The following is a 25,876-nucleotide window of genomic DNA, read 5'->3' on the forward strand; positions in this document are numbered from 1 at the left end:
ATCTACGTTTGCTGCAACCAACTTGTGACGACTGACAAGTTCATATAGAATAGATTCAATGATCCAAAAGCAATTTGTGGACTTGCAACTTTGAGTAGATGACAACATTTTTTTTTTTTTTTTTATTTGTGGAATTCAATCTCAATTTCAGCCAAGAACCAGGAATATGCCAGATCGATGCTGTCAATTACCTAAAACCAACAAAAAAATATCTATAAACAATTAAACATTACAAAAAGAAATAGATAATTCCGATAAGCAAAATTCACTAGTAAAACTTAAAATCCAATAACTAAAGATAATATTTCTTGACCACCAAAAAAAGGTGAGAAATTGTGCTTAAATATCCTCAAATCATTTATTATATGGAAGCTCCAACTTCCTCCGAGCTAGATGCAGGTTCCTTTGGGTCTTCATCTGTCCACAATTGTGAAGAAACACCATCTAAGGCAGAATTTAGCTGTGCTATTTTCTCAGATAGCACCTTGCGAGTCCTCTGCTTTAATCACAGCAGAAAATAACAAGAATTTCGATACGGTAATTTGTATAGCAAAATGACAGGACAATATGCACAGTGCAAAAAAAAAAACTTTTAACAAAAGATTGGGGAAGACATCAGAACTCAGAAGTATAAATTTAAAAATCAAATGTTGTGCCCTCAAAACCAAGTTACATAAATAAATTATAAATTATAAATAGATCAAGTGCAACTCTTCACAAGTTCCACTTCATTAATAAATTATAAATACACACAGTAAAGTTTCTTACAAGTCATAATCAATAATTATAAAACCCAACATCAAATTATAACATGGGCTTAAAGTATGAGTTACTTCTTCCCTGAAAGATGTCCACAACCAGCTATACAGGGGCAGACCTAAATTGCAGGTCACGAGGTCATATTCCTTCACTGTCCCAACTTCAAATTATATAATTTTTTGTTGTTATATATTTATATTCCATAATTTATTACGATTTACCCCATACCTGCTTAATATAATTAACATAGAAGTTGAATTCGCTTATGTTATAGCAACATATGACAAGATGATACTATTAAATGATTTATTTTAACAATGAATCATAATTAAACCCTGTTAGCGTATAATGATGTACTTTTATATTTAAATTTGAATATTTTACAAATAGTTTCTTATGTGTCAGTATTGTCCTTACTCATCTTGACCCACTACCTAATTTTTCTGGATCCATCACTACCAGCATAGACCATGTTCACAGCTGAAATTCTTGTATTTTGGATAATTGACGTCAATTTCTGGGTAAACTTCGATGGGGATATACTAAAACCCATTTTTTTTATTCTTTTTTTGTTCAGACACCATTAATGGGCATGGTTTCAAATAAATGGTAACTGCACGTATAATTCCTGACCTCCAGAGCTTTTTCTTCATCATATCAAACAATAGAGAAAGAAGAAAGCAAGTATAGAAGAGAACTTCATACTTTGAATGTTTAAGAAACTGAATCAATGAGAATACAGAACTCAAAGGTCCATATCAGTATATATACAGCAACTAATAAACGAGTAAGAAACAAAAGAACTCTAACTAACTACATGACACGTGGACAATGTAACTAACTGTAAGACACGTAGCTTCAATGGTGACACGACGTAGATAACAAAACTGAGTCTCATCACCCCCCCTCAAGTTGGAAGGTGAATATCATGAAACCCCAACTTGACCAGAAAGTCATGGAAAGATGCAGGGTGTAAAGCCTTCGTAAATACATCAGCCAGCTGCTGTGTGGTCGAGACAGGTAGAAGATGTATCAAGCCAGCAGCAATCTTCTCCCTTGTAACATGACAATCCAATTCAATATGCTTGCTGCGCTCATGGAATGAGGGATTGTGTGCTAAGTGGATGGCTGCTTGGTTGTCACAATATACCATGGCAGGTTGTGTAATTGGAACTTGCAAGTCATGAAGTAAATACGTGAGCCATTGGATTTCACATGTAGCAGCAGCAAGGGCTCGATATTCTGACTCAGCAGATGAACGACTCACAGTTGTCTGTTTCTTGGACTTCCAAGACACAAGAGAAGAACCAAGAAAAACGCAAAAACCTGTGATGGATCGTCTAGTATCAGGGCATGTTGCCCAATCTGCATCAGAGAATGCAGAAACAACTAGCTGATTAACAGAGGAAAAGAACAATCCTTTACCTGGGGAACCCTTCAAGTATCTAAGAACTCTACAAGCTGCATCAAAGTGTGTTTGCATGGGGTTTGCCACAAATTGGCTTAATTGTTGAACAGCAAAGGCAATATCAGGCCTTGTATTAGTGAGATAAAGAAGTCTCCCTACTAGTCTTCGATACTTTGCTGGTTCAGAAAAGACTGATCCTTGATTTTGGCTGAGGCGAAGACCAGGTTGCATGGGAGTGGAGACTGGTTTTGTGCCAAGTAATCCACTGTCTTGCAATAGTTCTAGAATATACTTTCGTTGATTGAGAACTAGACCTTTACTGGAACGGGCTATTTCAAGGCCAAGGAAAAATTTTAATGGCCCAAGATCTTTGATCTGAAACAAAAGATGTAAATGACTTTTAACCATACTTATTTCATCAAAATCATTTCCTCCCAGAACCATATCGTCCACATAAACCAGAAGAGCAGTAAATGATTTCCCATTGGCTTTGGTGAAAAGAGAGTGGTCAGAGGAAGATTGTGAGTACCCAAGAGAGCAAAGTTCCATTGTTAAGCGAGCATTCCATTGCCTACTTGCTTGCTTAAGCCCATATAAGGACTTTCTTAATCTGCATACTTTATGTTTGCCATCAACTGCAACACCTTGTGGAATGGACATGTAGACTTCCTCGGATAGATCCCCATGTAAGAATGCATTGTTTATGTCTAGCTGCTCCAAGTGCCACTGACGAGCCACAGCTACTGAAAGCAGTAATCGAATTGTAGTAAGCTTTGCAACGGGTGAAAAAGTCTCAAAGTAATCCACTCCTTCCATTTGGTTGTATCCCTTTGCCACTAGACGAGCCTTATAGCGGGCAATGGTTCCATCTTGGTTGTGTTTTATTTTATAAACCCATTTGGAACCAATAGGACGTTTCCCTTTGGGCAAATCAACAATATCCCAGGTCTTGTTGCGATTGAGTGCTTCTAGCTCTTCATTCATGGAAGTTATCCATTCAGGAAATTGAGTTGCCTGCTTGTAAGTTGTTGGCTCAATAAAAGAGCTAATGTTGTGACAGAATGAGGAATACTCCATTGAGCATTTTGCATATGAGACAACAGATGATAATGGATGATTAGTAGATGATAGACTGGGTAGCACATCAGCAGAAGAATAATTGCAATGAAAATTAGATAAGTACTTGGGTGGACATCTTACCCGTGTGGAGCGTCTGATATGTGAATTATCTGGTACAGAAATATTGGCAGTATTCTCAGTCTGTGAAGAAACAAACTGAGTCTCATCATTTGAGCTTTCAATGAAAGTTGTAGTTTCGGATGTGTCTAGCCCCTGTGTAACAGGTGGAGACTGTACAGTGGGAATATCATAAAAAGAAGATGCACATTGATCAGTGGGCCATGGATCAACATTATCTGATGGTGATGTATCCATGAAAGGAAAGTGATCCTCATAGAAAATTACATTTCGAGAAACAAAAATCTGTTTAGAGGATATATCATACAAAACATATCCTTTGGTTCCATCCTTGTGACCAATATAAACACATTTTCTTGCCCTGGGATCAAATTTCAAACGTCCTGCCATAATTGTGGATGCAAAAGCAAGACAACCAAAAGCCTTAAGATGTATGATGACTGGTGGAGTATTATGCAATAGCTCATATGGTGACTTATTGTTCAGTTTTGGTGTACTAACTCGATTGATCAAGTGTATGGCATGAATAATACAATAACTCCATAAGCTGATAGGGAGTTTTCCTTGGAAGAGAAGAGCTCTGGCAGTGTTGAGCAAGTGTTGATGTTTTCTCTCAACAATTCCATTTTGTTGAGGTGTCTCTATGCAAGAAGTTTGATGAACAATGCCCTTTTGTCTAAAAAATTCTGTCATTAGAAATTCATGCCCATTATCACTTCGAAAGACTTTAATGGTTTTATGAAATTGATTTTCAATTAGAGCAACAAAAGATGAAATATGATTTCTGACTTCAGACTTTGACTTCATAAGAATACCCCATGTATATCTTGTGCAATCATCAACAATAGTTAGAAGAAATCGATGACCATGAATAGAGGGTACAGAATAAGGCCCCCAAATATCAATATGTATGAGATCAAAAGCATTTTTGGAAACAGTGGAGCTTAAAGCAAAAGGAAGTTTCTTTTGTTTAGCCATGTGGCAGATATCACATGGAGTATCTAGATGTTTACAAGTAATAAATGGGTACTGTAACATCATGGTATTTATTACAGGTTTGGAGCAATGGCCCAAACGAAAATGCCATATATCATTGGCATGTGACTGTAAATTGAAACTACTGTTATCAGAAAAATTCAATTGTTTTGTTGTGTCAGCATTCTTCACAGCATTGATTGGTCCATCTTGGTGCATCACATACAATCCTCTCACCAGATTAGCAGAACCAATCATCTCCATGGATTGTTGATGTTGAATGAGGCAATTTTGAAGCTGAAATGTCACATGACAATCAGTTTCAGAAATCAGTTTATGCACTGATATTAAGTTGACGCCAAATTCCCTTACATACAGAACATCTGTCAACGTAAGTGTTTTAGAAATATCTAATGTACCAGACATATTAGAGTAGACCCGTGTTCCATTGGGCAAGGATATGGCAATTGGCTCAATATACTTGATAGAAGATAAATTGGCAGAGTTAAAAGTGATATGATCAGTGGCTCCTGTGTCTAGGACCCACTGATTTGATGACTTACTTGCTTCAGAAGATTGACTATCGACATTTAGTACATTAGTATGAACCATATTGCTGACATGAGGAGAGGATGGAGGCAAAGCATGTTGCACTTTCATTGTTTGTTGTATCATCTCCATAATGGTGTGATACTGACTTTTAGTGAAATTTTCTTTTGTGTCAGCTTCCCTTGAGTTGTCAACCTGATTGAACTCTTCACTTACAACTGCATTGATCTTATGCATAGGGTTCCTTTGCTTAAACCCAGGAGGATAGCCATGCTTCTCGAAACATGTCTCCACTGTGTGGCTAGTCTTCCCACAATAAGTACAGAGTCTAGATCCTCTTCCACGTGCAGGATTGAATCCCCTTCCCCTTCCACGAGTCTGTCCACGTCCTCTTTCTGGAACTTGTTCAGCAGAATTAAAGAAAATTCTTGAATTGTCATGATGAATTGGACCAGAACTTTCAATCTGCAACTGTCGTTCCTGTTGTGCAACTAAGGAAAAAACTCGGTTAACTGAAGGAAGAGGATCCATGAGCATAATTTGGGACCTCACATGAGAAAATTGATCATTGAGTCCTTTGAGAAAACGAATTGAATAGTCTCTTTCCTTACTGTTCTTAACCTCCACTGCAATTGAACAGCATGGACGAACACATTTACAAGTAGGAGTGGGTTGGAGTGCTTCCAATTCATCCCAAAGAATCTTGAGTCTAGTAAAATAATCAGAGATTGAGCTATCTCCTTGATGTAAACGATAAATGTCATCCTGTAAATCTGATATTCTGAAAATATCAGATTGAGAAAATCTCTCCTTGAGATCTCTCCATACATCATATGCCTTATCCATCCACAAAATGGATTGAGATATAGAACTTGTAATTGAACGATGCAGCCACGAAAGGACCATAGTATTGCATCTCTCCCAAACTGGAAAACGTGGATCTGTTGTGTCTGGTGTCAAAATTGTACCATTGACAAATGATACCTTATTCTTTGAAATTAGAGCCATGGTCATAGCCCTCGCCCATCCATGGTAGTTCTTCCCGTTCATCAGATTTGATACAAGAACAAGTGAAGGATTTTCACTTGGATGAAGGAAATAGGGACTACCTGGATCTAACAGATCAAGAAGACTAGTTTTCATAGGATTACCTTCCCTATGTGAAGGAGTGCTTTCTGCTTCTTTCTCCATTGCAAGTGCAGAACTCTGAATCACCTTCTTGCTTACAGAAAGAGAAAAACGAACAGATCTATCAGCAACAGAATCGATTCGATTTGCATGTGAAGAAAAGAAAAACACAAGAAATCAAATAGATCTAACAGCAGCAAAGTCAAATCGATATGCATGCGGAGTAGAAGAAAAAGAATCGAATTGAAGGCGCATATCAGAGCTCTGCGAAGAGCTCTGATACCATCAAACAATAGAGAAAGAAGAAAGCAAGTATAGAAGAGAACTTCATACTTTGAATGTTTAAGAAACTGAATCAATGAGAATACAGAACTCAAAGGTCCATATCAGTATATATACAGCAACTAATAAACGAGTAAGAAACAAAAGAACTCTAACTAACTACATGACACGTGGACAATGTAACTAACTGTAAGACACGTAGCTTCAATGGTGACACGACGTAGATAACAAAACTGAGTCTCATCATCATACATAAATTTTGGAAGTTTCCTCATAAAATCTTTACTGTCAGCTCCAGTTCCAGCTATTGCCTTGCTTATCTGGAAAATTAATAACATACAAGTCAAAGATAATTAATCTCTTTTTGACCTTTGAACTCATTAAAAAAATGTTAACAACATATAAAAAGCGGCTCTATGTACAAAAATCAGCAGTTCATAAACCTTAAAGAAAAAAATTTAAAAACAAGTAGATTCACATCATCCAGCTCTCTGTTGTCAAGCATATGCACAGCTATCCAGTAAAAGCAGTAGCCGATGGAAATAAAAACAGCATATGAACAAACAGCAAGATCAATCTATGAAAACGAACCCTGATAAATCAATTGTTGAAAAACAACATTTATATGATGATTCATCATTAGAGAGAAAATGAGAAAATGTCACGCAAATAGTGGAAGTAGTTTTTATGATACAAAAGAGCTGTGTCAATAGAAAATGAAGAAATATTGAAATTTGATGCATGTGTACATAATGAGGGGAAGTATCTTACAACTTTATAGGAGTAAAGTGATGGAAATTAATACAGAAAGCCATTGCTGAGTGATGTGTTAAGAATTAAGATTAGATTCACATCTGATTTAAACAAAACTAAACTTTGGCCTAAGTAGAGAGAACTAATGTGTATTTTCCCACGACTAATTTTAGAAGAAAATATTCCACAATATGAATAATTGATACACCTAAAAAAAAAGGTAAACCTCGGTCACAAAACTCCCCAACTTACGAGGGTAGGGGTGATAGTCGATTACAGGCAATCTTACTTTTACATATTTTGCAAAGAGATTCTTTCCAAGACTTGAACCCATGACCTTTCGGTCAGAAAGAGCAACCTTACTGCTACTCTAAGGCTCATCATGAACTTATACACCTAAAAATGACAATAAATTAAAGAAACAAGAAAGAAGGGACCTTCTGCCCTGCCACATGAAAAGAAAAAAATATAAAAGTGGACAAGGCTGGCTCTGCAGACATACCTGAGGTGCATATACACAACCTAATGCACCAACAATTAGTCCTCCCAATACAAAGCCACCAACAAAGACACTTCCACTACTAGGTCTTCCACCGTCCCCACTGTACTAGCAGAGAGATTAAAAACACAAAAAAGTTAGCATAATCCCGAAAGGTGTACCAACTTGTTAAAATTATCTTATCCTTGTATCAAGATTTTAGACAAGCAAATGACTTAAACGTAAGCTACAATCGACAATCACGCCATAAAATTCAATTAGAATAACAAATGAAACCAGAACAAGACTAGCCGTCGGTGTTATTTGTTGAAGCCAAACCAATTTTTAGGCTTATACACTAAATAGGCATGCACAAAAAAATAAATGCACCAGAAATTTTATTTCCAACTCCTACCTTGCTCGAACTATAAGTGGCAGGTTACGTGTTGCTTTTGCCCTAACAGATGAACCTGGAAAGTGTTCACTGGAGCTTATTTTCAAGAAGCATTTATCCATCGGCTTCAACAGGGAACCTGACATTAAATAGTCTGAATATTAGATATCCTGGAAAATCACTAGAAATGGGGGGCTGTTAATACAGTAGCAAGGATCAATCAAAATATTTTATTTCCATGAATCCAGCCCAAAAATGTTATCATTGAGTTATCTTCCACCCATTTATACAAATATATAAAGGGATGTATTATTCTTATGTTACAAAAGAAAAAATCTATTTCCTATACACACAAATTTAAGATGGGTTTCACTCTACTTTTTCACTCTCTTTCCTTGAAAGTGGACTCCAACTATATAAATGAGCCGGTAGCAGATAATTATTATCTCCTATTACCCATATATAAAAATCTTTAAAAACTTCAAAGACGGAACACTGACCAAAATGTCACATTTCCCCGACTTTTTTTTTCTAAACATCACGCCAACAATGTTATTTCCCTGTATGCCACGTGGCAAGTTCGCTACTTCGGATAGCGAACTTGGTTACAATTAATGCACTTGCATGTTTCCACCTGTCACGATGACACATGGCAGACATGCAACATAGTTCGCTAGAGAAACATGCAGGTGCATTAATTGCAACCAAGTTCGCTACCCGAAGTAACGAACTTTGTGTCCACTAGGAACGTGACACATCAGCAAATTGAGTTGGCAAAAAAATTAATTTATTGTTTTTTTAATAAAAAATTACGAATAAGTAGTCGTTTTGAAATTAATTACGAAAATATAGCAGTTAAACACGCCCCATAAGGGCGTGACCGGTTGGAGAGAGACACGCTCAATGTTGGGCGTGACCGAGGAGAGAGACACGCCCAATGTTGGGCGTGTTTCACCAGGTGCTGCCACGTGGCACAAAAGCCAACAGTTTGACCGTGAAACTTTGGAAGTCCATAACTTTTGACTCGGGTATCCGAATTAGGTAATTTTTTTTTTGAATCCACATAACTTTTCGAGATCTACATAATGACACCTCATTTGGCATATTTTGTCTCTCACAAAAAAAATTAAATTTACAATAATGATACCATAAGAACGTTTAAACAAAAATTAATGGACAGAAAACCACTGTTATGATTAGAAACATTCATAATAAAGATCCTTATGATTATGGTAAGTTATGATAAGGTTAATTATGTATGTTATTGAGATATATATTAAAATTTGGAATGAAGAATTTTATGAAATTTATAATTAATAAAAGTTAACATATGTCGGTGACAGAATATCAAATAATTTATATTAAAAAGTTAAGTGAGTGCTTTTCGTTTTATTTTGATTTTTAAGTTTTTGTTCGTGATTATAAAAATGTTAGATTATTTTTAGTAATAATTAAAAGGTAACAAAGTCATGTCATTTTTAATAATTATGGTATCATTGTTGTAAATTCAAATTTTTTTGTGAGAGACAAAATAGGTCAAATTAGGTGTCATTACGTAGATCTCGAAAAGTTATGTGAAATAAAAAAAAATTACCTAATTCGGATACCCGAGTCAAAAGTTATGGACTTCCAAAGTTTTACGGTCAAATTATTGACTTTTGTGACACGTGGCAGCACCTGGTGAAACACGCCCAACATTAGGCGTGTCTCTCTCCAACTTGGTCACGCCCCATGTGGGCGTGAGTCACGCTTAGGTCACGCCCGACATTGGGCGTGTCTCTCTCCAACCGGTCACGCCCCTATGAGGCGTGTTTGACTGTTATATTTTCGTAATTAATTTCAAAATGACTACTTTTTCGTAATTTTTTATTAAAAAAGCAATAAATTAATTTTTTTGCCAATTGAGTTTGCTATAGTGCCCAACGAACTTGTCCACGTTGCATATTGGGAATTAACACTGTTGACGTGACATTTAGGAAAAAAAAAATTAAGGAACAGTGACATTTTGATCACTATTCCCTCAAAGACCGCGTCTCCAAACATCAGGATTATATGTCTCCACAATTACATTAACATGCCACCTCCAACAATGTGGCGTACACTAACTAAACACATATCCACTATATATATATATATATATATATATATATATATATATATATATATATAGGGTTTTATAATTCTCATTCATCATAAGAATTGAAATCTTCTTACACATCCTTTGATTTCCGTGCTGACGTGGGTCCTACATATAATTTTTTCTAATATATGGATCTCATATACTTTTTATCTCTACAACATAAGATTTCAATTCTCATGTAACTTGAAAATTATAAAACCCATATATATATATATATATATATATATATATATATATATATATATATACACACATATATATATAGGGAAAAATATTTCTACAGCCACGTTAGATAAGGTTGTCTACAGCTACCCATTTTTCACTAAGTACGATCGGTCGTACTTAGTTATAACAATAAAGCTGTTTCTTTTTTTCTCTTTCCTCAGACATTATCGGCTGACGTGGCGGACAGAGAAAATGCAATTTTAATGTACGATCGATCGTACTTAGTGAAAAAAGGTAGTTGTAGACAACCTTATCTAAAGTGGCTGCAGAAATATTTTTCATATATATATATATAAGAGGCAGCAGCGTGTATCAACATCCTCCTCAAACGAAGATAAAACTTATCACCAACTAAGTAGATAGACTCAAAGAAGTTCTAAATACAATAATGATGAAGAGAAGGAGAATGCATATACCTGAGATTTATATTGGGCTTCTGGAAAGAGTGTTGAAGCAGGACATATCGTTGAAGGAAATTTGAAGTTGGGATGATAACAAATAGCACTCAGTGGAAGTTTTATAGGAGGATTCTCGCCTGATAAACATTTTCCCTCCACAAAGTGAGAGCAGTACAAATACAAAAAGTCACCGAAGAATTTTTAGTATAAAATTTTAGTTGAAACGGTAATAGAGGGGCACATGTGTAGAAGATGAAAGGATTAAAGCTTAAATCATCTCACGTAGGCAATTAAAACCCTCACGTAACTAAGATAGCATTTAATGCTTCTGACATTTAAGGTCTTATCAACCGTTTTTAAGTGGTAGGCTGATGAAGGTATTTACATTGGCAAAAATAAACAAATGTGGAATGAGTTATATAGCGCGTAAAGGATAATAGTAAACCATCACGCAAAGAGACTATGGAGTATAACTTATGTATCTTACACCTTATGCTTACAAGCATAAAGCTGAGTTAGGGGCTACTGATCTGGATAAATGTATAGGCCCATGAGGTTTAAAGCCCATAAAGGGCCCAAAAAAGCGCAATGATCACATTACGCAAGATACATTTACCAAGCATTGCGCGAACTATAATATTAAGCCGCCTTATATAACTTAAAGGCTAAGAAAATGCTTTATAACAAGATGAATTCCACTGCGCATAAAAACCAACACAAGAAAGACAGCTCCATTTTGCCACCACTCTAGGGAGACAGGCTACTATATAGACTTGATCACCAAGGAAATAGCCAGAAAAGGCACCAGCTGAGACAGAAAGGCACCAGCCCACAACAACCAAGAAGAAGGTATGCTGCCTACCAAAGGCGGCACAAAGCTTGCTATAAATACGAAGGGTGCAAACTCAGGTACGATAATCTTATTACCATTCAATATACAAAAATCTAGCATTGATAATAACTTGAGCGTCAGAGTGTCTTTGTAGGTACACCCCAAATATCTTCCATTGCGCCAGAATCACACAATAACCCTCACATATACAGGAATCATCTCAAGCCCATAAATTATGACATATAGCCCAAAGTCTTCAACCTTCAACCTTGTATGCTAAACCCATCTTGGATTTATTTTTAGTTAATTCTTTACTAATTATAAAAGTTATATTTTTTTCATTTCATTTTTTTAATTTTTATGAAAATTAAGAAAAAATAAAATATTTTCCATTATCTCTTTCACAAAAACTTGAATGAAAAATAAAACAAAAATAATATAACATTTTTATAATTACAAATAGAAATATATTAATTGAAAATAAAAATTAAAAAAATACATGATTGTTCAAATAAAAAAATTGTAAAAGGATATACACAATATACTTTTGTTTTGTCTATAGAAAATTATAACCTACGGAGTCTATGTATAAAAAAATTTTAGGTCATTATAATTAATTAAGATTTTAATTATGAAAAAATGTTTTCTTGAAAGTTGTTTGTATTAAACTCATTGTTTAAATGGGCTTTTTCACCCTTTTGCCCCTCATTAATTAATTCATAATTATTTTGCCCCTGATTCAAAGCTATTTACCAATCTGCCCCTCTTTAATCGACTACCTTGCATTTTTAATCGATTAAATGGTCAAAACAGGCAAAAATGACTGTTGGGAGATTTAATCGACTAAATCTCCCTATTTAATCGATTAAATCTCCCAACAGGCAACAAGGGAAAACAAGTCAGTATGATTTTTTAATCGATTAAGTAGGGAGATTTAGTCGATTAAATCTCCCAACAACCATTTAATCGATTAAAAATGCAAGTTAATCGATTAAAGAGGGGCAGATTGGTGGATAGTTTTGAATCAGGGACAAAATGGTTATTAATTAATTAATGAGGGGCAAAATGGTCAAATAGCAGTCTAAATGTATACAATAGGTGAGTATAATATCTTTCAAAATTATTTTTCTTTTATGTATGTGCATGCATTCTTCTTTTTTTAAACAATGTTATAAAAAAAATATTCGTACTCAAATATGGTTATTAATAAGTTATTTTTTTTAATTGAATTCAGTTAATTTAAACTACATGTTTCAATTAAAAAAAAAAATCAATGGAATGCAACATGTGCTTGATACTTGTGAAATTTCTGCTAAAAAAACAAAAAAAAAAAACTTGTGGATTTTTTGTAAAGTAACATAAGGCTTTTTTACCGGCTATTTGACCATTTTGCCCCTCATTAATTAATTAATAACCATTTTACCCCTGATTCGAAACTATCTATCAATCTGCCCCTCTTTAATCGACTACTTTGCATGTTTAATCGACTACATGGTTGTTGGGAGATTTAATCGACTAAATCTCCCTACTTAATCGATTAAAATCATACTGACTTAACCTTTTTTTGTCAAATATGGAGATTTAGTCGACTAAATAGGGAGATTTAGTCGACTAAATCTCCCAACAGTCATTTTTTGTCTGTTTTGGCCATTTAGTCGATTAAAAATGCAAGGTAGTCGATTAAAGAGGGGCAGATTGATAAATAGTTTCGAATCAGGGACAAAATGGTTATTAATTAATTAATAAGGGGCAAAAGGGTGAAAAAGCCCTTTTTTACCTTTTTACCCTTAATTAAATAAAAAATAATTATTTTATCCCTGTTCCAAAACTATACACATATCTGTCACTATTTAATCGATTACATGATATATGTAATCGATTTGATTAACTGTCGAAAATTTATTTTAATCGATTAAATAATCGATTAATTGCAACTCTTTCTTACTCAGTTTTGCATTCTCGGCTTTTCTCCTAAACAGAGCATGGCTTCTCTTGCATTCTCTTTTTTTTTTCATCCTCGTCTCGCTCTATGCTTCATCAACCTCAGGTAAACATGTCTCTCATTCTTTCTCTCTCTTAAAAATCCAATATTTTTTTTTTATTCTGAATTATGGCTCTGTTGATTCATTTACATGGCTTTTCCGATGGTTTTTTTGCAAAACAGGTGAACTGAAAATGTTGTATATTAAGTGTGCGCAGCAAGCAAGAGTTGCTATGACGAAAATATTCTTGGAATGGAGGAAAAATTGCTATTCATTCAACATTTCAGAAGTATTAATGATGCCATAATACAACAAAACACAACCAAAACCAATGTTTAGATACTAAAATGGTTATGGATGTTATTATAAATATTGTATGTCTAGTGATGGAGATGAGCTTCAGCATCGTAACTCAGCCTTGAAGATGCACTGTCGATGGATATGTGAAATGAATACTTGAGTGAGGAGGAAGATGTACTTTGGTGCGATAAGCACGAGCGAAGAGAATGAATATTCAACACTTAATCGATTAAAATAAATTTTCAAAAGTTAATCGATTAAATATACAATTTAATCGATTAAACCGGGATAAATCAGTGTATAGTTTTGGAACGGGGGCAAAATGATTATTTTTTATTTAATTAAGAGCAAAATGGCCAAATAGCTAGTAACAAACCCTTAACTTGAAATGTAAAATCTCATCTCAATGTTCATAATATTAGAGTTGTATCATATTATTCCTTTCAATTTTTATTATTAAATATATTTTTTAAAATATTAACACATTAATGGTATAAAATTTTATGATACATTCTCCAATTTTTTTAATGATACTAATGAATAAATTTATATTTTATGACAACACTTTAATCTTTTGTAACAATGAATCTGCTTTTATATATAAGATTAAAGCACACCAACTTTAATTGATTTAAATTCTTTATGTATTATTATTTTTTAAATAATACATGTTATTCTTATTTTTTAAAAAAATTTATTTGGATTAATTATGTCTATATCTCTTATAATTTTAAATATGAGGCCAGTTATATTTACTTCCAGTTTATATTTACTACCTCTTGTTATTGATTTAGATTTTAATACAATCGAATTAAATTTAGATCCTACGCCTATAATATTTCATTCACCTCCTCTATTAATCTACTGATAATACAGATAACAGTAAGAGGTGGTAATTATAATGAGCCTCTTTAAATATTTATATTTTAATATATATTTTAAATTTTACTTAAATATTATGGCAATTTTTTTGACAAATTAACAAAGTGTTTTAGGAAATTGCATTCTAATTTTGAAAAACTTGTATGATCACGTGTCAACGCATGCGGTATTGGAGTGTCTCGGGCAAAATCTTCCGCGGGTGAGATTATCCACACCTTCCGCATATATAAACGGCACACTCTCACCGGTCGTTTCGGTTTGCACTGAACCGCCATTTTTATGCAGGATTCGAAAAAGGCAACACAGTGAGCTCGCAGTGTGAGGTTTTCCCCGATCAAAAACGTCGACGTAGTAGCAGAAACCCTAGGAACCTTCATTCGAATTGCACAACGGTGGAGGTCGATGGCGAGCATAAGGCCTCTGCCGGAGGCTGTTCGTAGCTCAGTGCGTTCTGGCATTTTCTTGTTCGACTTGGCGCGTGTCGTGGAGGAACTGGTTTTCAATAGCCTCGATGCTCGTGCTACGAGGGTATCTCCTATCTACACTTTGTGTTTTGTTAACCGTAGAGAGAGAGAGAGAGAGAGAGAGAGAGAGAGAAAGAGAGAGAGAAGTGGAAATTGCTTTAGCTTTGAGAATTGTATCTATACCGTTGAACTGTCCGTTGTCTTTGTTTTAGGTATCAGTGTTTGTTAGCATTGGGAGCTGCTACATAAAAGTAGTAGATGACGGTAATTTATTTATTTATTTATTAATAGGAATGTATATGGTTTTTCTTCCATCTTCATGGTATCAATAAATGTGTTTTAGGAGGTGGAATTACTCGAGATGGACTGGAATTGGTGGGAGAAAGATATGGTATGTATTGACTAAATTTTTTGTTCCTTGACTCTAAACATATTTGTTAATAAAGGTCATTAAAGTGATCAGACCACTCGGATTCAGTCTTTTGCAATGTGTTAAACTCAACATCTAAAAAGCTACAATGAGTGGGTTTTTATTAGGCTATATTACATGAAAAGTATGAAGAAAAAAGGGACCCTATGAATTTGAGTTTCCTTGCTGCCTTTGATAATTTGATGAATGCATATTGAATTGAACAAGCAGCAACATCAAAATTTCTTAATTTGGCTGACCTAAATGCCACAAGTGGAAACTTTGGTTTTCGTGGGGAAGCTTTAGCTTCCATTTCCGAAGTCTCTTTGTTGGAAATTGTGACAAGAACATATGGAAGGCCAAATGGATATCGAAAAGTATTGAAGGTGGGATGATTTCCTATGTTCTATTCATTATTACTGTTTTATTCAGGCAGACATTAATGACATTATAGCTGCTATTGATGCAAGTTTTATTCAGTCTTACTCTTCCATATCGACTGCAGGGCTGCAAGTGTTTATATCTTGGAATTGATGATGAAAGAAAGGAAGTGGGCACAACAGGTGATAATTTTTGCTGAATCTAACAGAAGCATGGTTTTTATTTCTCTATGTATGGGGGTGATACTTATTAGTGCATAGATGGCATTCATTTTTCCCTAAATTTACGGGGTTCTTACATGATAGTATGGGATTTAGAGCCATGGAAATCCTTTTCTCGTACTAATGTCTTCCCTTTTGTCTTTGGACTTCCAATTTGAGCTAATTAGGATCCCAGGAGTATTATTATATTGTTTATAGCTCCTTCATTTTTCTTTTGGCTTTCCTGAGATATGAATATAAGTTTTTTCTTTTGTTGAATCCTTTAGCAGATATTTTGATAAATATGCTGCTTTCTTGGTTAGTCAGTAGAGGAGTCTTGGGTTTTCCTAATTTCATTTGTGGATTAATTCTGTTATTCTTCCTTTGGTTCACATGTAAAGGAATGATCTGGTTTTTATTTTGCTATAATTGTCATCTGAGCTTCTGATTTTTTTGATAATTTGTTTATCAAAAATACTTTTGTTGTTGATTGGTTCATAAATATCTCAATCATTGTTTTGACTGGTTGGTGTTGCTACTAATTATGATTTGGGAGCTATACTGAAATTTCTTCTTCATGGAAAGCTTCCACACTTTTACAAGAATAATTATACTGTTTTCCATTGTTTTTCCATGTTTTGATTGGTTGACACCCGGAGGAAAAATCTTGGAAGCTGGTTTTGTTGATGTAATATTTCATGGAAGCACACCATTGCTCAATTATTACACATTTTTGTTAATGCAAGATCCTCTGTGCAACTCAACTTTTGCTATAAATATGCATTTTTATTTGTTAAATCACGTCTAGTGATTGGCATGCTTGTTTGATTGGGATCATTCACTGCCGTTATCTTTCACTTGATTGATGGCTAGATTAGACAACTTTTGATTTGTCTGCCTCCCTCCACTTGATAATCAATCTTTCCTTTTGCTTGCAATTAAATTATTTGCTCTTACAACTTCTCTTCCACACTGGGAAATCTACATTATCTGTCCATATTTATTGCATTTATGCAGCTAGAAAATTCTTTCCTGGTAAAGATTATTTTTATTGACGATTAGTTGCTAAGTAAGGTCTTTTGTCTGTCAGTTGTTGTTCGTGATTTATTTTACAACCAACCAGTTCGGAGGAAATACATGCAATCCAGGTTCTTTTCTCTTGTCCCATCATACAAGTTATATGTTTTCTGAAGTCATAGTTACCTTGTATGAAACTATGGATCTGTTTAAAGATTTGGAATTGACTGATGAATTTCGTCACTGAATTGGAAGCCCCAACAAGGTACTGCAATCAATCAAGAAATGTGTACTGCGGCTTGCACTTGTGCGCCCAAATATTTCCTTTAAAGTTGTGGATATTGAAAGGTATCTTCCCCACAAAATAGCTAGCTGCATCTTCTTTTTCTTGGTTTAGTAACATTCTTTTTACCCTACATGTAGAGAGGATGAGCTTTTTTGCACACATTCTGCTACTTCTCCACTGGCACTTTTAACCAGTGGCTTTGGGGTCGAGGTCACAAGCTCTCTTCATGATTTAGAAGTTGAGAATGATATCATAAAGCTTTCTGGATATGTATCTGGTCCTTACAATACTTCGAATATGAAGGTGATTTGTATTTCTTATCTAAAAAGTCATCATCTATCTCATTTTAACCTAAATTTTGTGTAGATTCTTTCTCTGTCTCCTCCCCTAACTTTTGGCATGTTTTTGTATTTGCTTTGCAGGTCTTACAGTATATCTGTATCCTTGTGACTACAATTTTAAACAGAGTAATAATGGCACTGAGTGGATGAGTTGAGGTTAGATGTTAAATATAGTGATAATGCTGCTGAAAAGAATCAAATGCCTTAAACACTTGTACTGTTGACCTTAGCATGGTTAGATGTTAACTCACAGTTTGTTTGCAAAGGCCCAATTCATAAGCTTCTGAGTCAAATGGCTATTAGGTTTGATCATCTGAACTCATGGAACACTGATCATGAGTTCGAAAACAAGAAGAGAAGTAGGTCTCAACCATGTCCAGCTTATATCTTGAATTTAAGTTGCCCCCGGTCTTTGTATGATTTGACCTTTGAGCCATCAAAAACTTATGTTAAATTCAAGGTATCTCTTTGGCTTCTTTTCTCATGATATGACTCATTTTATATGTAATTCTGTGAGTTGTTAGTGCATACTTTTTTGCTTAATGTCCATAAATGATTTTTGTAGGGTTCTAGTCTAGATTCAGGCTTATATAATACTTCATGTACTCTGGTGGTGTAAATCAACTCCAATGAGGAACAGTTATCAGAGATTTGAAGATTTTTTCCCATGTTATAATTTCATTATGAATTATTTTATCACAACCAGGCACACTCCATGAATTTGATTGTCTGTTTTTCCTCATATATTAAGGATTGGGCTCCTATACTAAACTTCGTTGAGAAGACCATCAAACAATTCTGGGAGGCAAGAATAGCTTGTGGTATACCTTCTCACTGCATGTATTTTTATTACTATTCAATTGAAGTAGTTAACAGTGGGGTTACCATTATCATCCTATCTTATTCATATATAGTACAATGAATTACTTGTTTTTATGCTTCTACTAATCCCTGAGATTCTTGGAGCAGAGTCCTCCTGTCAAGCCACTTACATGGTACAAGAAGATCAACAACCATGGAAAGCTGACGTCAACATCATTTCAGCAGAAGCAGGTAAAGTTTCTAATTTTGGTGATCAAACAGGGAAGTTTCAGCAGAAGCTGCTACAGTGGATCATGTTGGGTTGGTTTCTCTTATAACATTTGAAGATTGTTGTTTTTGACGTAGATATATCAAAATTTGGAAACCAAAATCGTAAGGATTGCCTAGACCTCTTCTTTTCCTCTTCAGACAAGCTAACTGAAGATGACTATCATCAATCCAACAGGGAAGATGTTGGAACCACTCTTGGTTACTCACATCAAAGGACTGCAATGTTCAAAGAGCTACAAAGTAAGGGAGACTTTTTTTGTCAGACTGGTTATTCTGGCAATTTACTGGATGGTTCATATGCCAAATGCATGTCCACTGTACTGAGAAAGCGTGACAGTTTGATGATGTGTGATAACAATGGTCTGCAAGGAGATTACCTTTTGGATGGTAAATTTCCTGCTGCAGAAAGTTTATATGATAATGTACCTTTTGATGCACCAAGTTCTTCACATGGAAGAAAATTCCATAAAGTAGATGCAGATGCAATCAATGAATCATTTGAAAGTGATTTACTTTATGACTGCCATGGGTTTAGTTATGATGTAGAGTTTAGTGGGGATTTTCAAAAGCCTTTTCTAAAGAGCTGCTCTACACGAGAAAGAAGTATCCTGCATCAGAAGGGTTGCTTTGTTAATGATGAACATGAACTCCAAACTGATAGCTTTTGGAGCAAGCAAATTCTGAGGGATGGTTGTGGCAGTGGTAAGGATTTATATGATCATCCCTGTCCAGAAGTGTTGAAAAAAATAAAGATGTCTAAAGATTCTGATTTTCTTTCAAGAGCTTTGGCTGAAGAAAATTGTCTGCCTCCAGATTCATGCTATTTGGCAACAGAAATTGGAAGCTGTGGGTCTGATGATCAGTTACTAAATTCAGAATGGCGTCCTGTCTACCAAGAACCTATATCTCAAGCCACTGCATTGGGTGTTTATCATACAGCTGATATTAATGATCTTGGAGAAGTATCTAGACACGGTAAAAGGATCTGTCATACTAAACTTTTGGATGACGAAGAAAATGAATGCAACTTCAGCTACAATATGTCAAGGAAGGCCGACCAACATCACTGCACCTCTAGTTTTGCAGATACTGTATTTGATTTTGATGGTGCTGTTGATTGTAGTGCAATATCTGACAGATTAGTTGACTGGCCCCATTGTGATGGTATATATTCTACCAAAAGGTCAGATATTTTAAATGAGGAGCCAGACTGGCTGTTGCCTGAGTCATGTGTAAGAAACTGCAAGAGACCTAACAAGAACAAAGGTAAAAGGGATCATTTTAGACATCCAGCTTTGGAGAAGAATCATAAAAGATCTAGAAGAAGCTTTTCAGCTCCACCATTTCATAGAAGCAAAAAGAGGTTTTTCTGTTTAAATCAGACTTCAGAAATGATAGCCAAAAGACCTACTAGCCGAGCCACCAACCTTACTTTCAATCATCGAGGTTTTCCATTGTGTGTGTGTGTGTGTGTGTTTTCCCTTTTTTTCCCTTTGCCCCCTTTTTTTAATGTAGCAACAATTCCAAAGAAAAGAAATTGGACTAATGCTTTTGAATCTGCAGAAGCTAGTGATTTTAAATATCCTCAACAATCTCCGGGTGCTCTTCACCCAAGCACTGAAGATCTCTTATTGCAAGAATTCAAGTAAGATAGTCTCTTATTGACCATTACTTAAGCTGCTGAACCGTTGGGAATAACTTCTCACTGACCCTTGTGGTTTTGCCCTGGTCACAGAACTAATGTGAAACAGAGGTCAGATGTTCTGGGAGATACAGAGGTTAATGATATTACAGAGATTGATGGGTTTGGAAGTTTCAACATTAAAAACAGTGCTCCATTCAGGGGTGAGTTCACTGTGTTAGCAAAGCTGTAGTCTTGTCTGGCAAGATGAGATCATTAGAAATACTTAGTATTGGCTCATAACCATGTTCAATATTGCCCAGCCTTGAAGGAGTGAGTTGAAAGAGATCTATTGCTTAGTATCTGGCCTATCTTTTGAGATTATTTGAGCGATTAGTTGAATTCTAAAATAAGAAGCTTCTTTACAATTAATTTCTTTGTCCTATGTAAAGCTTGATGTTTCTCTTTGTTGTTTAGCAATTTCTGCCAAAAACAGAGTCCAAGAATTGTGGAAGTTTTGTAATTTACATTATCTTTCTGTACTGAAAATGTTTACTGTCAATCTAATCGGATTATGCTTGTGATTTATTATATCATATCTATGTGATCAACAGTTGAACACTTTTTAAAATATTTCTTCTCATTTAACTCTTAATTTGCTCTTAAACCCATGCTATCTTGTATTTCAGAATTGATCTCAAGGGAGGTGCAAGATTCCATAGATTACAGGACCAAATGGAGGAACTGTTCACCCCAAATTCCAGTTATGTTGTCAATCTCTAGAGGCCTATTATGTTACATGAGACATTTGTTAGCATGAAGGATGACTTTGTAATCTGACTATGAGTTTGACCTTTGTGCAGAAGAATGATAAATTGATTGATATTCAAAGTCAAAACAGTATACTTGACATCTCTTCTGGGTTCTTGCATCTTGCTGGAGATTCATTGATACCTGAAACTATCAGTAAGAAATGCCTTGAGGATGCCAAAGTTCTTCATCAGGTGGATAAGAAATTCATTCCAGTTGTGGCTAGCAGAACCCTTGCTGTTATTGATCAGGTCTATCTATTGTACATTATTGCTGTATGGTTGAATTTCATTCTTAGGTGACATAAATAGAGGCCCTTATTGAGCAATGCAAAACTGAGTATAATGGTAATTTCTGAAAGGAAATATCATTGACCTGAAATTCTATTAAAAATCACACAATTGCTTGTATCATAAAGTTTGGCTGCCCATATGCATGCATACTTGTATGCACTTTTACTCAGGAGCACTGTAGTTATATTGGCCTATGCAATTTCATCCTTACACAAGCCTGGGTTCTTGCTAAATGCACATTTGTTTTGAAAAAACCACTGTTACTAGGTGGATATTTATTTGGTGCATCGTACTGCATGTTTATTTTATCTGCATTTTTGCCCTGGTGGTGCAAAGAAGGGTGATTGTTTGGTGAGCCATGAGGTAGACCCAACTTAAGGTAGGGTAGGATTGAGCCTATGGCATTAATGCCCCAACATTATATAAGACAATTTCATCATTCTTAAGCCCTAATATTGGAGGAGCAAATACCCTGAAGAAAGAGAATTAACTACGATACGCATAATTTTTCCAAAACAACCAAGCATAATGGATATCTGCAAGTAAACATCTCTGAGTGATCCATGAGGCTAAGGCCCTTCCTGGTAAGCCTCTATGTCCCATTTGTCTATTACAAGCCACTCACTGACGTGGCTCAGAGCACATAGCCTGCAACTTGTTTATTATTATTATTATTATTATTAAATTTCCACTCTCCTTTCAAACAAGCACACTCTGCCTGCTCTACCCCTAAGACACTCACATCATCTCTCCTCAACACCCTTTGCCTCTCCCATAGGCTCTATTTGATGGAAAGAGATGAAATGTAATGACATTAATTGCCATCGTTTGAATTGTTTATAATAGGGTGGAATAGAATGAAATTTGATGGAATTTCTTCCATCCCATTCCTTCCAATATCTTTATTTCCTGTGAGCAACTAAAAACAGAAGCATGTCGGGTAATGAGTCTTGGATTCTTGGTGAAGAGGTTAGCTGACTGGTCAAGGTTGCCAATGGAGACAAGATGGAGAGCTCCACAAAAAATGTGCTCGTGAATGAATTGACAGTCAATTTTGATGTTTGGTGTGCTAATGAAAACATCAATGTGGGTAATCTGAATAGCGTTTTTGTTGTCACAATAAAGAGTAGCGGGGAAACTATTGAGGAACACCCAAGTCTTCAAGGAGCCGTTGAATCCAAAGCATCTTTGAGGTAGTATTAACAAGAACACAATATTCAACTTTTGTGCTGGAACAAGCAGAAAGAGTTTGATTCTTACTACGACAATAGATAGAGAATCACCAAGAAAAATGAAATAATTATTAGTGGAATGACAATTAGTAGAATCTCCATCTCAATCCGCATATGAATAAGCTTATAGAACCAAAGGACATAGACAACAAGCTCTGATACCATGAAAAAGGATAAAGGGACAAAGGCAAGAGAATCTTTATAATATTTTCAGTGTGTATTAAGTCCAAGGGACTAAACGTATTTATAGGCCTCTGTAAATAAAGACAAGAGGTGAAATAGGGGAATATACAATGAATTACAATAATATTCTAATTACACTAAATATGGTAACTATGCTAATAATATTTTTATTCTAGTCCATTACATTTTCATCCTATTCCACCCATCATTAGATATCCAAATACTGACCCATGGCTCATCTTTTCTTCTTCCTCGCCTCTCATTGGACCTCGTGGCATGGCTAAGATTTGTTACACGCAAAAAGCTTCAGAGATGCCCTGTTAATTGCTAGCACACATATACATGCACATTCTCCCTGATAAAGAATACTGTATCAGTATACAAGTATTGTATTTTCATATGCATACCTGTTCTGTTATGCAGATAACAGTGTTTTATGGTTGGTAGTCAGTTAGTTGTTAGTGAGCACTTACTGACTTTGACAGCCTAGCTGAGTAAGCCGAGTTAGTCAGTGACAATTACACTTTCCTCCTCTTGTATATAAACCATCCATGTATGACATTTGAAACCAAGATAATCAGAATCAGTTTTTCAGATTCTGTTCTAGCTCTCTTTCTCTACTTTCTTCCACTTTCCTTCGCTTTCTATTACTCCTGAACAGCAAAAACCTCTATTCTGGAAAGTTGGGTGTGTAACATTGATAATAGTTCTGTTTTTACAGCATGCTGCAGATGAAAGAATCAGACTGGAAGAATTGCGTCAAAAGGTAAGCATGTTCATATTGAATATATTAGAAATATTTCTGCAGTATGGCTTACGAAACTAGTTAAACTCTTAGGTATTATCTGGAGAAGCAAAAGCAGTAACCTATCTAGATGCTGAACAGGAACTGGTATGGATCCTATGCATTAGAGGGTCTATTGTTAATGTCATTTATGACATGTTTTTTTCAAGTCTTTAGATTCTTACACTGTTAAATGCATGATACAGGTGCTGCCAGAGATTGGTTATCAACTACTTCATAGTTATAGTGAACAGGTTAAAGATTGGGGCTGGATCTGCAACACTCATGCTCAAAATTCTGAATCCTTTAAAAGGTATACCTCTGGCTGTCTTGCAGAGTTTACCCTGATCAATGGTTTCAGAAGATAATTAATGTTACAGAATTGCACAGTCTTTGCTTATTGCGAATCTGCGATAGTGAACTGAGACTTACAATGTCTGCTATTTATTTGTTCATGGCATGCATCTCAAGTTAAATGATAAAATAAATTTTTAAGTCAAACTCATACAATTTGTTATTATGGTTTCTTTAATTTATAATTTGGATTTCCTTTACAGGAATTTGGATATTCTCAACAGACAACCAGCCGCCATCTCACTAATTTCGGTCGTCTTTTTTCTCCCTTTAATTTCTATTTGTTCACTAGCTGAAACATATTGATCTTTTCAATTTCTGCATTTAATATCGTCAACTTCATTGTAAATTCAACATGCAATCATTGCTATATGCCTTGCATGCGTTTCATGTTACTGATGTTCATTATTTTATAACTACTTGTAGGTACCGTGTATTTTGGGTGTCAATTTAAATGATGCTGATCTTTTAGAATTTCTTCAGCAGGTTATGAAAATCCTTATCAGAGCCCTTTTTTTCCTATACGTTATCTTTTCCTTTAGTAATTGGACATTTTACTTCTTTTAAACATTCAATTTATCTTAACCTTCAGCTTGCTGACACTGATGGATCTTCAACAATGCCCCCCTCTGTTATACGAGTCTTAAATTTGAAAGCATGCAGAGGTATGTGCCTAATCTCACTAGCTACAGCAACTTCATGCTCAGGGGGTCTGGAAAGCCTTGTTACATTATGTGCAAAGCTGTCTTGATAATAACAATCCCCCGGACTAGCTTTATTCATGGGAAAAAACACTCTATTATTACAACTTGTATGGAATTGTAACTTTATTTTATCAATAGCATGTGTTAAATCCCCACCTGTTGGCAACCTATTCATCCTCAGTGTTAGATTTCCTTCTTTATTTTTTGGGAGGGCATACATATTGCAGTCATCGGCAATATTCCTATAATTATATCAATGCTTGATTGTGAAGGTGCAATTATGTTTGGGGATTCGTTGCTACCATCAGAATGTTCCCTTCTGGTTGAAGAGCTAAAGCATACATCACTTTGTTTCCAAGTAAGATATATATTTCCATGTTTGTGCATTTATTGAAAGGAAAGGCAGCATACATGACAAATTGAGGAATCTGCTCTGCAGTGTGCTCACGGGCGACCAACAACTGTCCCTCTAGTTAACTTGGCGGCATTGCATAATCAGATAGCCAAGCTTGGGCTAATGAATGAGTGCTCAAATGATAAGTGGCATGGATTACGTAGACACAAAGTATGTATTGAACGGGCAGAACAGCGTTTGTGTTCTGCTAGAGGAAGTTGAGACTTTAGAAGAAACTAAAGTTGTTCCTATTACTAACAGTTGAGATTAGTTTGTGACAGAATTCATGCTTAACTTCGAAGCCATTCTTTGTACTTTGAGTGTACAGCAACATTAAGGGAGTAAAAAATAATGAGACAGCTGCTTATATCGATATTACCGGAGAACGCTATTCTCAAATTGTGAATGTTCTGTGCCCATTTGAATTTGACTGTTTTATGGTAATAACGGATCGAATTTGAACGCAAAAATAAAACTAAAAAAATCAAAAAATCTGTAACCGTCGTTGGCCCTTCTTTTCTTGTACTTGATCACCTTGAAAAAGCAGGGGCACCTTGCGTCCTTGGAGTATTGTTTCAAACTGTTAAATGCATTTTGAGATGGGAAAAATAAATCTTATGTTGTAAGAG

At 35.3% G+C, this 25,876-nt stretch overlaps 2 protein-coding genes and 1 non-coding gene across 4 annotated transcripts; 2 read left to right on the plus strand and 1 right to left on the minus strand.

Moving 5' to 3' along the window:
• Window positions 1-343: 343 nt before the first annotated feature.
• Window positions 344-8,155, minus strand: LOC133291803 (uncharacterized). Its single transcript, XM_061490135.1, has 5 exons — window positions 7,945-8,155; window positions 7,554-7,653; window positions 6,551-6,618; window positions 1,393-1,417; window positions 344-496 (listed from the first exon to the last, which is right to left on the minus strand). The coding sequence occupies exons 1-5, from the start codon at window positions 8,067-8,069 to the stop codon at window positions 362-364; spliced, it is 453 nt and encodes a 150-aa protein (XP_061346119.1). The 5' UTR covers window positions 8,070-8,155; the 3' UTR covers window positions 344-361.
• A 6,830-nt stretch (window positions 8,156-14,985) lies between these two features.
• On the plus strand, window positions 14,986-25,621 carry LOC133291746 (DNA mismatch repair protein MLH3). 2 transcript variants are annotated; one of them, XM_061490055.1, is made up of 25 exons: window positions 14,986-15,210; window positions 15,359-15,410; window positions 15,490-15,537; window positions 15,787-15,941; window positions 16,061-16,118; window positions 17,227-17,284; window positions 17,409-17,501; window positions 17,577-17,742; window positions 17,862-17,877; window positions 18,020-18,240; window positions 18,532-18,601; window positions 18,750-18,833; window positions 18,948-20,318; window positions 20,436-20,517; window positions 20,608-20,717; window positions 21,183-21,256; window positions 21,357-21,554; window positions 23,733-23,777; window positions 23,850-23,903; window positions 24,002-24,108; window positions 24,353-24,401; window positions 24,576-24,635; window positions 24,742-24,814; window positions 25,126-25,211; window positions 25,293-25,621. In XM_061490055.1, the coding sequence occupies exons 1-25, from the start codon at window positions 15,085-15,087 to the stop codon at window positions 25,467-25,469; spliced, it is 3,633 nt and encodes a 1,210-aa protein (XP_061346039.1). In that variant the 5' UTR covers window positions 14,986-15,084; the 3' UTR covers window positions 25,470-25,621. The 2 variants fall into 2 exon arrangements, with proteins under 2 accessions (XP_061346039.1, XP_061346038.1); XM_061490054.1 differs by lacking the exon at window positions 15,359-15,410 and having other exon boundaries at window positions 14,986-15,358.
• On the plus strand, window positions 24,602-24,662 carry LOC133291807 (U7 small nuclear RNA). The gene has a single exon (XR_009748839.1). It is a non-coding gene; the product is annotated as a U7 small nuclear RNA (small nuclear RNA).
• Window positions 25,622-25,876: the final 255 nt, after the last annotated feature.

This window comes from Gastrolobium bilobum, unplaced genomic scaffold (assembly GCF_033153095.1).
Source record: "Gastrolobium bilobum isolate Gb01-03AN ecotype WA unplaced genomic scaffold, APGP_CSIRO_Gbil_v1 utg1885, whole genome shotgun sequence".
NCBI lineage: Eukaryota > Viridiplantae > Streptophyta > Magnoliopsida > Fabales > Fabaceae > Gastrolobium > Gastrolobium bilobum.